This window comes from Magnolia sinica, chromosome 18 (assembly GCF_029962835.1).
Source record: "Magnolia sinica isolate HGM2019 chromosome 18, MsV1, whole genome shotgun sequence".
Classification (NCBI taxonomy): Eukaryota; Viridiplantae; Streptophyta; class Magnoliopsida; order Magnoliales; family Magnoliaceae; genus Magnolia; species Magnolia sinica.
The window spans coordinates 25419555-25434965 of NC_080590.1; the positions used below are offsets into that span (position 1 = coordinate 25419555).

The following is a 15411-nucleotide window of genomic DNA, read 5'->3' on the forward strand; positions in this document are numbered from 1 at the left end:
AATATATCTGCACCCTCATTTGCAGTTTGCTTGTAGGATGCTACCAACACCTAAAATCTCTCAGCGCCTAATCATGCATACCTTCAGGGTACCAACAAAAACAGATGTGTTGGCAAAGTATGCAATCTTCTAGGTCATGAAAATTCTTAGTAGGTAATCAAAGGTGTTCATTTTCAATGTACTTGAAGCAAATGTAATTCACAACCAAAGAAAGGACATAAGGGCCTTTTTGGATAGTGGGAAAGACAATATAATAAAATGAAACAAAGACCCTTAAATGAATATGATTTTCCATGTGATTTCCCACAATCATCAATTGAAAGAAATTTGATTATGATAGATTTTTATATATGTCCGTTTTGATCATGCATGTGAAACTTTTGTGGGGTTCGCATATAATTGAAAAGAAAATGAAAGAAATAAGAGAAGGCCAACCCATGTAAAATAGTGGTTGTTTCTTCAGTGTTATATTCCATAACATGAGAAATTAAAATGGAAAAAAGAAAGTCTTGTGTAAACAATGCCCATTGTTCCATCATATAGTAGTGTCTTTATTCTATCATATAACAGCCACTGTGGAGAATTTGCTATTACATAAGAGGCAGAGAATATTGTGAAACTAGCTGCTTTAACATAATAGGTAGAGAATATTACCCACCTTGGTAGGGAGAGAGAACTCGACATTTTACACCATACCCTTGAGCATTCTAAATTTCTTAACGACAATGTTCTATTGATTTTCTTGCAAAACCAGTCTCAGTCGTCTAGTTATGCAACCATACCGTACCTCGAAAAATGACTGCTTAAATAAACCTGCCCATCTCTCACACATATGAGTTCTTGGTGTGGAAATCTTTGAATATCATCCATTCAAACGCCAGTGGGAGCTCCCTTTCTGCGGCTCCCTGTCCATGCAAGCAATCCATGTCCATGAGTGAGAGAAAAAGAGAGAAACCTATTCCATGAGCTGCCCTAGTTGTCTTTTGGGCCTGAAAATAAGGCTGAGGCTGGCTGTATACACAGGCTAGTTCAGCCATTGGCAACTGCAACCAAATCATGACATGCTATCATGATAAGTGCACCCTGATCAGCACACAATACCTATAAGAGGACTGATATCATCCCAGCTGCTCCACATCTGCCATTTGCAAATCCATTCCAATCATGAGGCAGATCCGGCAAGAACATGCCTTGGGCATCAGACAGGTCTGCTTACCAGGTGGGCCTCAGAGACATGTTGACTGTGGATTGTTGGTTATTCTTTTCAATCATCCATTTCTTACACAATTACACCTGATGAATGAAATGACCTTAACTTTTGGGATAGGGAATATTAAGAGGGAGGCAGCATATGAATGCCAGGATCTTGGAGACAGCTGCCATGTTGGCACACAAGGCTGTTTGAGTTTGGCCATGTTGACTTCAATCACACCTCGGTGGCCTCACCATGTATCACCCAAAAATCAAGCCAATCCAGTCAGCAGTTGTATCATGTGCTTATTAGAAAATAGACACTAAAATTTTGAGATACCATTGACATTCACAATGCACTTCTGATGATCAACTGGCCATAATTTTAGGGCACAATAAACACATGGCGGGGTCCACCTGATAAACAGACCCAAGCTTGCACACAAGTGCAACATTAGCATGTACAGCTTACCAGCAGCCATAGCAGGGTTCAAATTCTAAAGAGATCATCACCCACCTTAGGCAGGAACCTAATCAGCCTTAGATGAACTCTGCATTGTAGTTGAGAAAAGCATACCAGGGGAGCTCTTGACCCAGAGGGTCTGAATATCGATTGTAGACAGTTGTGGGTCATCGAGGCGCTTCCAAGTCTTGATAGATTTCACCACTCCCCATCCTCCCTTCTCTGTTTGCTCTAGAGAAGCCAAAACTACCCTCGCCCTCCGTGACCATCCAGCCTGCCCATATGCATGGTATCCAAACCCGCCAGCATAACAGAGATGTATATCCTTTAGCTTGCCACAGAAGTCATTGAGATGATCATGGCCAGTGAAGACAGCCTTCACGTCCCTTGCTTCAACCAAGGTTGTAAAGAAGCCCGAGTTTATAGAAGCTGAGCTGATGCCATCCTGTTTCACGCCCGTGAAATTCGATTCATCGAAGCTACTGAATTCTGGCAATGGGATGTGAAAATATGCTAGCCCTGGCGCCAGTTGTTTCTGACCCTTGGATCCACCCATGTACACTTTCTACAAAACAGAGAATATTATTGAACCATACAACTCAGAAATTTGATCCTGTATAAAATTTAATACACCGAACTCGGTGCGTTTTCCATCCATTCAAAGGCATGGTCATGTATTGGGTATACCAGCTCTTCCATCCATTAAATGGATATGGTCAGCTATAGGGTTTGATTGATGGACCACTGCTTGGATAGCACACTGCTTCAAAATTGGTAGTCAGGCATCCTAAGCGGTGGGATTGATGGGGCTGCTTTGCGACAGCTATTGAAAGTCATGAGCAAGGGTCCATAAAGGAGTTGATTGTCTTGAGCATTGGTGAATCTTGAAGAACTCTAAGATCATTATGGTCCAATTTTTGGACCATGGCCTACTCAAATGGTGGCCCATAACTGGATGCATGCGTATGTGCATGAATTCAACAAATAGAACATGTGGGATTATTAATCAAGGATCAGCACAAGCAATAGGTGCATTAGATGTTGACTGAAAAAATACAAGTCAGTACTTTGCTTAGGTGGACAAATCAGCACACACTCAAAATGCATTGCCTATTTGCCCAACTAGGTTTCGTAGTTCCCCATGGAGCTCATCAACTACAGAGGTAGCAGAAACGGTCTAAGATCAAGAATGCCTGCAGCACCGATGCGGATTCATGTTCATTTGTTAGGGTACAAAGCAGGATTTGGTTCCATACAAGGATAAGAAGTCATCTCCTTTGTGCATTGTAATAGTGTTTGGGTATCTGTGAACCTTATGTTATGAGAAACATGCATTGAATGATCCTGAAAAGTGGTAAAACGTCAAGGGAAGTTGGGCTGGTCCAGGATGAGATGCCCATAAGGTTTCAGGCCCACCACCGGATCATACACCTCCAAATGAGGCCATATGTGACAACCTAACACCAATGTGGAAAAATTGAGCACTGGATCAGGTGGGTGATACATAACCTGTCCTCCAACTGGGCTAATCAACTTATCAGCTGGGCATCACATGCACGATAGCAAGGATGGGTAAGAAAAATTGCCAACCATCCACATTCAACATACACACTACACCAAAATTGCAAATTTGGAATGGCCATGGCTTTGGGCTAGGAAAATTTGGAACAGCTTTAAACCGTTTCAAATGTAAAATAATAATAATTTAAAAACAGCACTACCAAAAAAGGAATAAAAGCTACACACCATGTGGGTTTTTACCAACGGATATAAACCATAGATATATTACTATGGCTTTAATCCGTACCTAAAAGCACCCAAGGTACTAACAATCTCGTAATGGGCTCTGTGGGGCCATCGCAAAGTGTGTTTTATCCAAGCCTTCCATCCATTTTGATAGCTCATTTTAGGGCATGAGCCAAAAAAGGAGACAGTTTGAAGGCTCAAGTGGACCACACCGTAGGAAATAGTTGAGGTTACCTGCCTCCCATTGATGTGGTATAGTCCACTTGGGCCTTCGATCCGTCTCCTTTTTGGGATCATGCCCTAAAACTAGGAATCAAAATGAATGGACGATTTGGATAGATCATATATATCATGGCTGGTCCCATGAAGCCCCTGACAGGACCGTTCGTCTCTAGCTCAACATCTTAGCAGCGACATTATACAAAAAAAAAAAAAAAACCCTAACCATTCCCTCTCTCTTTATGTTTGATCCAAAGAAGAAAGGGAGCAGAAACCCTAACTAATGCATGCCAATTTTCACACTGAGCTCAAGTGGGGTGGCCTGTGGGATGCAGGGCAAACTTGGGTGGGGGACCTGTGTGAGGTGGGCTTCACCCGTGTGAAGTGAGTGATTCATGTGAAGCGGAACCCACACAAAGTGAGGCCCACGAGGGGAGTTTGACTGAGGTCTTAAACCATGCCATTCATTGTTTAAAACACTCTTGCCAATATAGGAAATTTGTAGGACTCCAAGCCAGGCATGAGAGGACCCTGGGGCCCTACTCATGGCTTAGCGTTAGACTCATAAGAGTTTCAACAATAAGCTCTTGGGTTCTAGTACCCACTGGAGTGTGTGTGGGTGAGGGTGTGTGCATTAAAAAAAATAAAAAATGAGGACCCTAGCCCATGGATAACTAACCAAATATCAGTCCTCTCTGCTTATCCACCGGTTGTTTACACGTGGGTTCTTACTCTTGCTCCGGTGGTAGACTCTCAGAGTTTCAACACCTGGTCAAGGGTTCGAGTACCCATAGGTGGTGAAATCCTGCTACAGCGTGAGTGTGTGAGGTATGTGTGCGTGTGTTATTTAAAAAAAGAAAAAGAAAAAACAACCCGTTGTTTACATGTTGAATGTGGACTGCAGACAAATCTTTTAAACTATCCATTGTTTTGTACGCATGTCGAGCACCTGATGAGTAGACAAAATGATTTTCTGCTTACTTGCCCGTGCATGTGGTATGGAACACCACCGCCAATCCAATAGTCAGAAAAAAAAAAATCAAATAAGCGTAATTTTTGGTTCATGACACATCTACACTGGGCCCCATAATTTGAACAGTTTAATTTGAATTGTGTTCTGCATATGTGATTTTGAAGCAATTTCCAACTGCTTGCGTATCATTCACCACGCTCTGCCAGAGTATTAAAAGAAAAAAAAAAAAAATCTCAAAGAGAGAAAGAAAGAGAAACAAATTCATACCTGCAGCTTAGACGAAGTGCGTTGAAACCAAAGTTTCTGAGAGGGTTGAATCCAACCATAGCCACGAATGGACGGAACCGTCGAGTAATCCCCACTGTCCAAAAAATACAGATTGAGAATGGAGTTGTTCTGCATACTCGAACCCTCAACCCCGGCCACCTCCACATTGTAGTTCCCATAGCCATCGATCCCTTCTCCATTACTGGAATCGACAGTCGGATTGAGGCGAGACACCGTGCGTTTCATCTGGACGATTTGCTGCATCACACCTTCCCGTGATAACGTCGATTCTTGGTCGTGGTTTCCCAGGACGGCTGCCCATGGGATCCCCGACAACATTGCAGGGGCAAAAGCAGCATTTAGCGATTCCCTGGCGTCAATCGCGTCAGGGCCGTAGATGTTGTCACCTGCTCGATGGACGAAGATGAAAGGAATTCAGCAAGCAAAACATCAGCAACGAGGAAAACTTGGGGCTTTTTTGTTTTGCTGATTTTCATGGTAAGGTACCGTAAATAAGCCATCGTTACTATTTTATGTTTGTGTAAATAACTATTATGGCACCTAATTTAAAAGTCAAATGCCAATGCAATGGTATATGAATAAAGGAATTTATAATAACTAAAATTTTACATTATAATTTTATCTTAATATGATAAATTTTATTCCAAGAAAACAAACAATATAAGCAATACCAACGTACAGTTATATATAATTGATATTACCAGATAACTTACACGCGCACACATTTATTTGGAAGAATATGCATTGGATAACAATTGTGTGTAACCACTAATGGTTGGGTGTCACATAATTATTCCGTGAAATATTTCTAATTAGATATTCATTTTTCTAATCCCATTTTCTAATTCAAATTCAATGAAAGAGGCTTTTAATAAGTAGAGCTAGGCTAGGCTGACTCTACTCGTTCAGAGTCAACTCGATCAGAACTGAATGGGTGAGTTGGTCCGAACCAAATAAATTTTGCCTAATCTGAATTCAAACCAAGTTGAGTTCGAGTTACCCAATAACTCATCCCGAAACTCAATTCGGTCATGCTCAACTCAATCAGAAATCCGACTACACACACGCGGGAGAAATGGTACTATGAGGTTGACCTCATGGGAACTTCCCTTGAGGTCGAGCTGTGCGGGCCCCACCGTGATGTGTGTCAAACATCAACATCATGCAATTGATGGGTCCCTTTAGGTTATATGATATCCCAAAAATCAGCCCAGGGGGTCCAAACCATGCGAAGACATGCCTAAAACATATAATACTTAGTGGGGCCCACCTGAGTTTTGGATGCTGCTGAAACTTGGTCTAACCCTCTCATCCAAGTGGGACACACATAATGAATGGTCTGGATTTGTGAACCACATCTCGATGGGCCCAATAAATGATTGTGAATGTTTTAATGGGAGGGTAACCCCTCTCAACTTTTGTATATGGTGTGGCCCACCCAAGTTATGGATTGACTTAATTTTTAAGCTTGTATCCCACTATGGAATGGTGCATCCGACAAATGGGGTAGATGTTTGACACACATCATGATGGGGTTCGCACAACTCAACCTCATGAGAAGTTCCCATGAGGTCAACCTCATAATATCATTTCCCTGCGCACACACACACACGCACACGCACCTCATTTCTAACTATCTTTAACCCTATCCTCTGCACCCACACCCGACCCCAACTTGATCCCAAACTCTCTGTCTCTCCCTTTTTCATCCCTCTTCCAACCAACCACCCCCCCTCCTCTCTCTCTCTCTCTCTCTCTCTCTCTCTCTCCTTCGTCTCTTGATCCTACTCGGTGCCAACTAGACCCGACTCGATACTTCTGACCGGGTTGGACTCAGTCCAAATCAGTCCAGGCCAGACTTGACTCGACCTTGATCTTCAAGGTGAACAAGTTGCCCTTACCGACTGGCTTGAAGTCACTCCCCACTTCGAACACAGGTCTATGGCAATGGCAGCTTGTGTACCCCCCTAGAAACAATTGAATTATTTAATTTGAATTCAAAGTCTTGAAAGAGTATTCCATTTTGGACCCATTTCTAGGACTAAAGATTGTGATTGGGAATGACTCGAAATACTTGTTAATGTAATAATATCTAGAGTGGAGCGGCATATCGGAAAAAGGAAGGATTCAGAAGTATTCGTTGCTACCTCAAGATGTTTGTGTACAATACTCCTCTTTTTACTAAAGAAATCTGTGAAGAAATGACCTTTTATACTCTTTAACCTATTCCTAGCCCCCTCAATTGGGGAGCTTTGTTCTCAGTTGGCAGATTGGGTCAAGCATGCTGGACTCGGTACCGAGTCAGATCGAGTTCGGGTCAGGCCTATTTAAAAATCAGATCGAGTCGGATCAGCCCTAACTTGGTCCAACTCGACTCGATGCCCAACTCTATAAGGAAGTGAAATCGGATGTGATAAGGATAGGCCTGTCATATCCGAACTACTAATCCTCTTAATTACTCCCTTTCATTAAGGGAGATGATAGGGGTCGCAGTGGACCACGTCAAGCCGACTAGCTCAACCAGCATTCACAATGGGCCCTGTCAAGTCAACTAGCCCAACCGGCATTGGAATGGGCTGGGTCTAGTCAATTGGTCGAACCAATACATTTTAGGCAGGTTTCGAGCCTTATGGCCAAGCTAAATGGGTAGCATATGGGGCTTCGAGCCCGTTTAGGAAAATAAGCTGGGCTTAGGTTGAACTGTACCAGTCCTGGGCCACCTATGTGGGTTATGATTGGGTTGGGCAAAATAAACTGAAACAAAAAGAGGAAAAAGTACAGATGATTTATTTACTTACACGTAAACTAATTGAAACAGGTTGTACACAGTTTCACCCTCATTTTAGGCTCTTAAAACCAGAGTTAGGTCATGGCAGGTTAGGTCGTGCCAGTCGGGTTCAAGCCAGTTACATTTTTAAATGTGTCCAGTTGGTCTGGGCTTATAATATTTAATTGGCTGTATTGGGCGAGTAATAGGTCATACGCTGGGTTTGGGCTTCAATTCTCGACCCAATTATAATTAAATGGGTTGGGTTGAATAAACAAGTGGCTTGTTACTTTTAGGAGGGTTGGATTAGGCCACATAGTCCTTACCTTAGTGGTAGACTCTGAGGAGTTTCAACACGAGATCTTGGGTTCGATACTATAGGTAGACTCTAAGGAGTTTCAACACCAGATCTTGGGTTCGATACCATAGGTGGTGAAATCCCACTACGGCATGCATGTGTAAAAAATAATAAAGGGTCCGGCCTGAACCCGATTCAAACCTAACCTAACCTGATCCAATAGTCAGGATCATCTGATTTGATATTTTTACTCATATCCACGCCGTTCATATGTTTTTCCAAAAATGAAGCAGATCCAATTATCAGGTGGACCATACCATAAGAAACAGTGGTGATTGACCATTAATGGGCCACAAAAGTTTTGAATCAAGCTAATATTTGTTTTTACCTTTTATCCAGGCTTATGTGACCTTATCAACGGATTAGATGGTAAATAAACACAAGTAAACATTAATGTGCGCCTAAGAAGTTTTTAATGGTAGAACGATCAATCACCGCTGCTTCTTAAGGTATGCTCCCCTGTTTCTTATGGTATGGTCTAGTGATAATGGGATATGCTTCATTGTTGGGATAATGCCCCAAAATGGCATAGAAAAACGGATAGATGGCGCGGATACATAATGCATAAGGTGGGCCCCACGGTAAGGGCGGCGCTGTCTTGGGTGAGGCTAGGGCTGTTTGCGAGTCAAGCTAGCTCGAAAAGCTCGCTCGAGTCAGCTCGGATTAACTTGGCTTGAATGGCCGATTCAAGCCGAGCCAAGCTAATTATTTGAAGCTCGAGTTGAGTTCAAGCCAAGTTCGACCCGGGGGCATTTCAACTTGACTCGACTCGAACCCGACTCGACTCAAAGCTCAAACTTGAGCTCGACTCGGCTCGATTATATAATAAATATATTAAATATATATATATATATATATTATATTAATATAAGTCTTAAGTTTAAACTTAAAAATAAAAAAATAAAAAACAAACCCTAAAGTCTCTACCCGACCGCACGCACCCCCTTCCCTTTTCCTTTCTTCTCTTTCTCTGCCCCCTGCCAGCCGCACGCCCGCTCCGACCACCACCATTAGTTTTCATTTCAGCTCCACAATAGTATGATTTCAATCTCTTGAGATCTACTTCTTAGGCAAGAAACCCAAGAAATTCGAGATGGGTTCTTCTCAGATTTGTTAGAGCTTCAAGGAAATCCAATGATCTGATTGGCTAGAGCTCTTTACTTGGATTTCTGATCTGTGTTCTGCTCTGTTTCTTTTCTAGTACTTGGATTTCTGCTGGTGGAAGAAGATCAAGAATAGATCGGTTTTTACAGGTTTCCTCATCCAATTCGAAGCTTTGTTTGGTTTTTTCATCGGATTTTGCTTTGATTCTCTTAAGATTTTTGAATTTTTCATCAATGGAGGAGGATCAAGAACAGAATCCATTACTCTCTCACCCAACAAGCTCAAGCTCGACTCGACTCGAACCACTAGCTCGACTCGAACTCGACTCGACAACTTTGGCAAACAAGCCAAGCTTCAATGTTGAGCTCGAGCTCGAGCTCGAACTCGAGTACATCATGGACAAGCCAAGCCAAGCTTGGTCCACCTCGACTCGACTCGGCTCGATGCCCACCTCTAGGTGAGGCCGGGGTGTCACCTAATCCCGCTCTCCTTGGACACAGATTCCGTTGATCCTAGACTGTGGAGCCCACCGTGATGCATGTGTATTATATCCATTCCATTCCTCTGTTTCGCCAAATCATTTTAGGGTATCTGCCCATAAATGCAGTAGATCCAAATTTCAGATGGACCACAACATAGGAAACGGTGGCGGCTGAACACCTACTCTTAAAAAATTATTGGGTTCCACGGGAATGTTTATTTGCCATCCAACCTGTTGATAAGGTCACAAAAAGGACCATACAGATATCAGCTTGATCCAAAACTTTTGTAGCCTAGAGAAGTTTTTAATTGTCAATAACCACTATTCCTGTGTGTGGTCGACATGAGAATTGGATCAGCTGATTTTTTTGAGTTATGCCCTAAAATGATATAATGAAATCGATGGACGGCATGGATATAAGATGCATACGTCAAGGTGGGCTCCGCAGTCAAGATCCGCCGACATTGGCAGATAAAGTACCCACGGAAGCCGCGTCCGAGCTTTTCATACTCGACATTGGGGCCTACCAGGGGTGGGTACGTTGGGCGCGGATTAGATACTGACAAGGTCAGTAGCCAAATCGTTACTGAAGTGACATCACCAAGCTCTGTGGACCCCACTATGATGCATGTGTTATATCCATACGGTCCATCCATTTGGAGAGATCGTTTTATGGCATAAGAAAAATAATGAGATAGATCTAAAGTTCAAGTGGACCCCACCATAAAAAATAGTGGGGACAGTGACATCCACCATTCAAAACTTCTTAGGGGCCACAGAAGTTTCCCATCAAGCTTATATTTTTGTTTTCACTTCATCTATCTCTATGTTAACTTATGAATAGGTTGGATCTAAAAAATACATCATGGTAAGAACTATAAATGTTTCAACGGTGGGTGTGACTGATCCCACGGTTTTCTATGGTGGGTCCACTTGAACTTTAAATCTGTCTCATTCTTTTTCTCATGCCATAAAACGATCTCTACATATGGTTGGATGGTATAGATATAACACATGCATCATGGTGGGGTCCATAGAGCTTGGTGACGTCACTTCAGTAGCGATTTGGCTATTGACCTTGTCAGTATCTAATCCACGCCCGGGTACGTTCGTGGTTCGTGTGCCTCGGTTGGAATTATGCCAAGGGGTCAAGATGTTTCCAACATTTACCTGATGCTGGGGCACCACAGCATAGGAGAAAAAAAAACAAAATGAATGCGAATTCCTGCAGCGTCAGTCTCCGAGAATATCTCTACGGGACGACGTGGTGTGTAATCTTGAGAGAAATTCACACTGAGTTGGCCACTCATCCATCAAATATACAACCGTACAGGTCGCTGAATTGATTTTCAGGTTTAGACTGATGAGGAGCAAAGTACCACTGCGAAGATGTATAATTGTATTGTCAAGAGTTGTTACATGGTTTTACAGTTCCAAATTTGTTACAATTTGCTTTGTTTGCATGTAATATCATTTCACTTTGTAATTGTAAGTTTGAGACATTGGTTTGTATAAGTCATTATGGGCAACTCTTTGTACATCTTAAGCGTAAATGAAAATTTTCATTATCTATGATTTGTCCATTTTATACTCATCTCTGCTTACTCTGATAGTAAAAAAAAAAAAAAAACTCGAATTTGACCATCCTTTAAGGTTAACACTCGGGTTTTTGGGAAACGGGTCGTGTACTCGGGTCTTGAAAAGTCGGGGCATTACAGCAGTCCAGATCCAAAAGCTTTTCATGTCGAATTCGGATCCATACGTACCTGTACCGATCCGATCCGATCCGACCTGATCCGGAGTGGATAAACCAGATGCATTTTCACGGTGGGCCCCAACAGGGTTTACTCAGTACGATAAAAGAGAGCCAGAAGTGGATTTGCTAGTATACCACACACCAACTATATAGCTGCTGTAGGTACGTGTCGTGTGCGAAGACGAGTATTGGCGCTCCTCGAGCTCCGAGTTGTACAAACGGTTCAAAGGAGATCATAGTTATATGGGCCCCACAGTGATGTACTTATTATATATACACCGTTTATATATTTTTAGAGATCATTATAGAGCATTATAAAAAAAATGAATAATATCCAAAGATCATCTGGACCACACCATAAATAGTAGTAGAGAATGATTTTCACCGTTAAACAATTCGTGTGGTCCACTTGATAGTTAGATCTATCTTATTTTTTGTCTCAAGCCTTAAGACGAGCTCACCAAATGGATGGACGGTTTGGATATAACACATACCCCATGATCAGACCCACAGAACTTGCTAACGTTAATACAGCAAGTTAGCAATGCACTATGCACAGCTGCACTTGCATGAAAAGCACGTTATTGTACTTTCGTGCAGTGCACGTCAGCACTAGAATATGTCCGATAAAAGCGCGGATATGGTCGACGAACAGTTCTTTCAGAGCCCTATGGGGCCGACCTTGATGTATATGTTTTATCTAAGCCGTTCATCCATTTTGACATATCATTTTAGGCATTGAGCACAAAAAGGCGGTATATTGAAGGTTGAATGGACCACACCACATGAAACAGTTAAATTGAATTCATATAATCCGAATCATACCCAACTTGATCTGACTCGATTTTCCTGACCGAGCCGGACTCGGTTCGGGTTAGGTCAACCATGCATTGGATCGATCCGAGTCAGGTGACCTGGACTTGGTCCCGGATCGGATCGAGTTCGGGTTAGGCCATTGAGATTTCGGATTGGATCGAGTTTAACCCAATCCAATCCGATCCAGACCGATGCCTAGCTCTAATTACAATATATGACTTAAATCCTTCAAAGGACAAGCTAGATGGACAAATATCAATCTCACAATAATCTCTTTTTACTCTCGTTGTTGCTTGATGTTTCATTCACTAGAGAACCTCTTCCCGTTTATAGGGAATGATTTGGGAATGATGTGGAATCTTGTTGTTGCTTGATGTTTCATTCACGAGAGAACATCTTTCCATTTATAGTGAAGGATGGAGAGTTTGGATGAGAACATAAATTATCCCGTCTTATTCTTATCTACTCATCTAAATTTTCATTTAAGAACACTCCTAAATTCGTCCTGCTTACATTTTGCTACTGACAGTAGGGGTGCACATGGAACCGGTAAACCGGACCGGAACCAACCAAACTGTACGGTTTGGTATAGTTCTAAAGTTCTAAAGTGCTTCGGTTTCGGTTCCAGTTCTGAAAATCAAAGAACTGATTAGTTTGGTTCAGTTCTTGATTTGGGGTTATGTAAAACTGAACTGAACCATAAACCGAACCGTTGAACCGATCTTGGAACTGAACCTGGAACCGGACCATATATTAAAAAAAAAACCTAACTCTTCGTTCTCTTTATGCAGCCCCTGCTGCAGTGCTGCCCCTATTCCACTCTTCTCTCTCTGGACAACCACCTTTTGCCCACCGTCCACCGCCCGATGCTCCTCTCTCTCTCTTCTGTACCAATCGCCATTCGCCACTGGCATCTCTGTCTCTCTCTCCATTTCTGTTTTCCACGTTGGCCAGAACGGTAGAGCGGATCATGAACCGAACCGGTTTTTACGGTCTGGTTCCGGTTCGGTTCGGGGTGCAAACGGTGTTCCGGTTCTGATTGTCCTGGAACCGTTAGTAACGGTTGGGTTCGGCCGGTTCACCCCAGAACCGGACCGAACCCATCCGTGTGTCACTAATGAAGACTGACAGTCGCATTTCTATCAATTCATAAACAAAAACGATTTGCTTAGCTCTATTTCCTCTAAAAAGAGTAGGGTTCTGATGTACCTGTGAAGACAATGAGATCTGGCTTTTCAGCTTGGATCAACCGTTCAACGAAGGCGGTGGTGTTAAGATCGGAGCATCCAGTGACCTGCTCCGGCAAGACGTCCCTGCAGGGCGTCGTCTTACCGTTGGCGTAGTGCATGTCAGCCACCTGCAAGATCTTGAATATGCCGTTTTGGCCGAAACGGAGCAGAGGCGGAGCGTTGGAAGAAGGTTTCGCATCTGCGAGGAAGAAAAGAGAAGGAAGAGGAAAACAGATGAAGACGCAGAAGAAGAGAGAAATTAAAGGAGAAAAAGAAGGTTTTGAAGGCATTCGGATATTTCTAGTTTTCAGTTTAAATTTCTAGTTCCTGTTTGGAGGACAGATTTCTTTGGGGTTGCTTTTCCTTCTTCCTTTCATTCTTGCGTATTATATATATATAGCCAGAGAAATGGAGTGCTCGGCTGAGGTTAGACAAGTAATTGATTGAAATAAAAACGAGACGAGAGAAATCAAAGGACGCGACGCGGTTTCACACGGATTGTGAACTTTCTGCGATGCGACGGAAAGCCAGCTGGCGCCCACCGTGATGCCTGTGAAAAATTCGAAATCGGATTGCCTATTGAGTAAGTAAACTCTGTTGGGCCCACCGTGAATGTATCTCGTTTATTCACGCCGTCCATCCATTTTTCCAGCTCAATTTAGGAGTTGATCCAAAAATTAAAGTATATCCAAAGCTCAAGGGACCATTTGTAGGCTTCGTTGTGATGTTTATTTGTCATCCAAACCTGTTCATGATATTGCACGTACAAGAATGAAGCGAAAAAAATCAAGCCTGTTCATGATATCACACGTACATGAATGAAGTGAAAAAAACATCAGCTTGATCGAAAACTTTTTTGAATCACGAGAATTTTTCAACGGTGGATGTTCATTTGATACTGTTGGCGTGGTCCAATTCAGCATTGGATATACTTTTTTGTTTTTTTTTTTTAGGGGGGGGGGGGGGGGAGGGGGTTGGGTTTGCTTGTTAGTACACACCCATGTCAGTACACACCCTGCTTGTTAGTGCACACCCATGTCAGTACACACCCTCCATGTTAGCCACCCCCATTGGGGATCGACGCCAAGACCTCAAGTGTTGAAACGTATATCCACTCAGTCTGCCAGTTGAGCATTGGATATACTTAATTTTGAGTTTAAGACATAAATTCATCTCATAAATTTGACAGACGGTGTGGATAAAATAGATAAATCACTGTGGGCCCACAGAGTTTTCTCACTACGCGTTAAGAGTACTACGTCCGATTCCGAGAAATTCGAACGCGGTTTCGCTAGTGTACCGACTACCGAGTAAAAACGAAATCGGATTAGGTACTGAGTAAACTCAGTTGAACCCACTGTGAATGTATGTAGTTTATCCACACCGTCCATCTATTTTTAAAGCTAATTTTAAGGGTTGAGCCAAAAATTGAAGTAATTGCAAGTCTCAAGTGGACCATGCCACAGGAAACAGTGTGGAATAATGATTTCCACCATTGAAACCTTCTTAAGGCCTACAGTAATGCTTATTTGTCATCCAACCTGTTCATAAGATCACACTGACATGGTTGAAAAGAAAATACAAATATCAGCTTGATCCAAAACTTCTGTGGGCTCAAGAAATTTTCAACGGTGGAATTTCAATTCACACTGTTTCTCTTGGTGAGATCCACTTGAGATTTTGATTTATTTAATTTTTGGGATCAAGGTATAAAATTATCTTTTAAAATGGATGGACGGAGTAGATAAAATACGTAAATTACGTTGGACCCCACAGAGTTTACGTACTCAGTACGCAATCCGCTTCTGGATGTCACACGGGCTTCACGGTGTTCTGACAAGGTTAGTAAGTCAACAAGTCCTCACCGTAGAAAAGGTGAGGTGGTGAGTAAGTCAGTCAACAAGTCCTGCATGTGTGTCACACGGTAGGACGCGGATTGCGTACTAACCCCGCCCGTCCCCAGCTCCGAACGGTCTTTTATTAGATTATTTTAAGGTATGAGTATAGAAATGAGGCCGAT

The 15411-nt window shown here is 42.6% G+C and overlaps 1 protein-coding gene across 1 annotated transcript; it reads right to left on the minus strand.

Annotated features, from left to right (window-relative positions):
* Window positions 1-438: 438 nt before the first annotated feature.
* LOC131233767 (probable inactive purple acid phosphatase 29) lies at window positions 439-13757 on the minus strand. The gene is made up of 4 exons (XM_058230557.1): window positions 13372-13757; window positions 4860-5266; window positions 1769-2219; window positions 439-905 (listed from the first exon to the last, which is right to left on the minus strand). The coding sequence occupies exons 1-4, from the start codon at window positions 13679-13681 to the stop codon at window positions 871-873; spliced, it is 1203 nt and encodes a 400-aa protein (XP_058086540.1). The 5' UTR covers window positions 13682-13757; the 3' UTR covers window positions 439-870.
* Between the last annotated feature and the right edge of the window lie 1654 nt (window positions 13758-15411).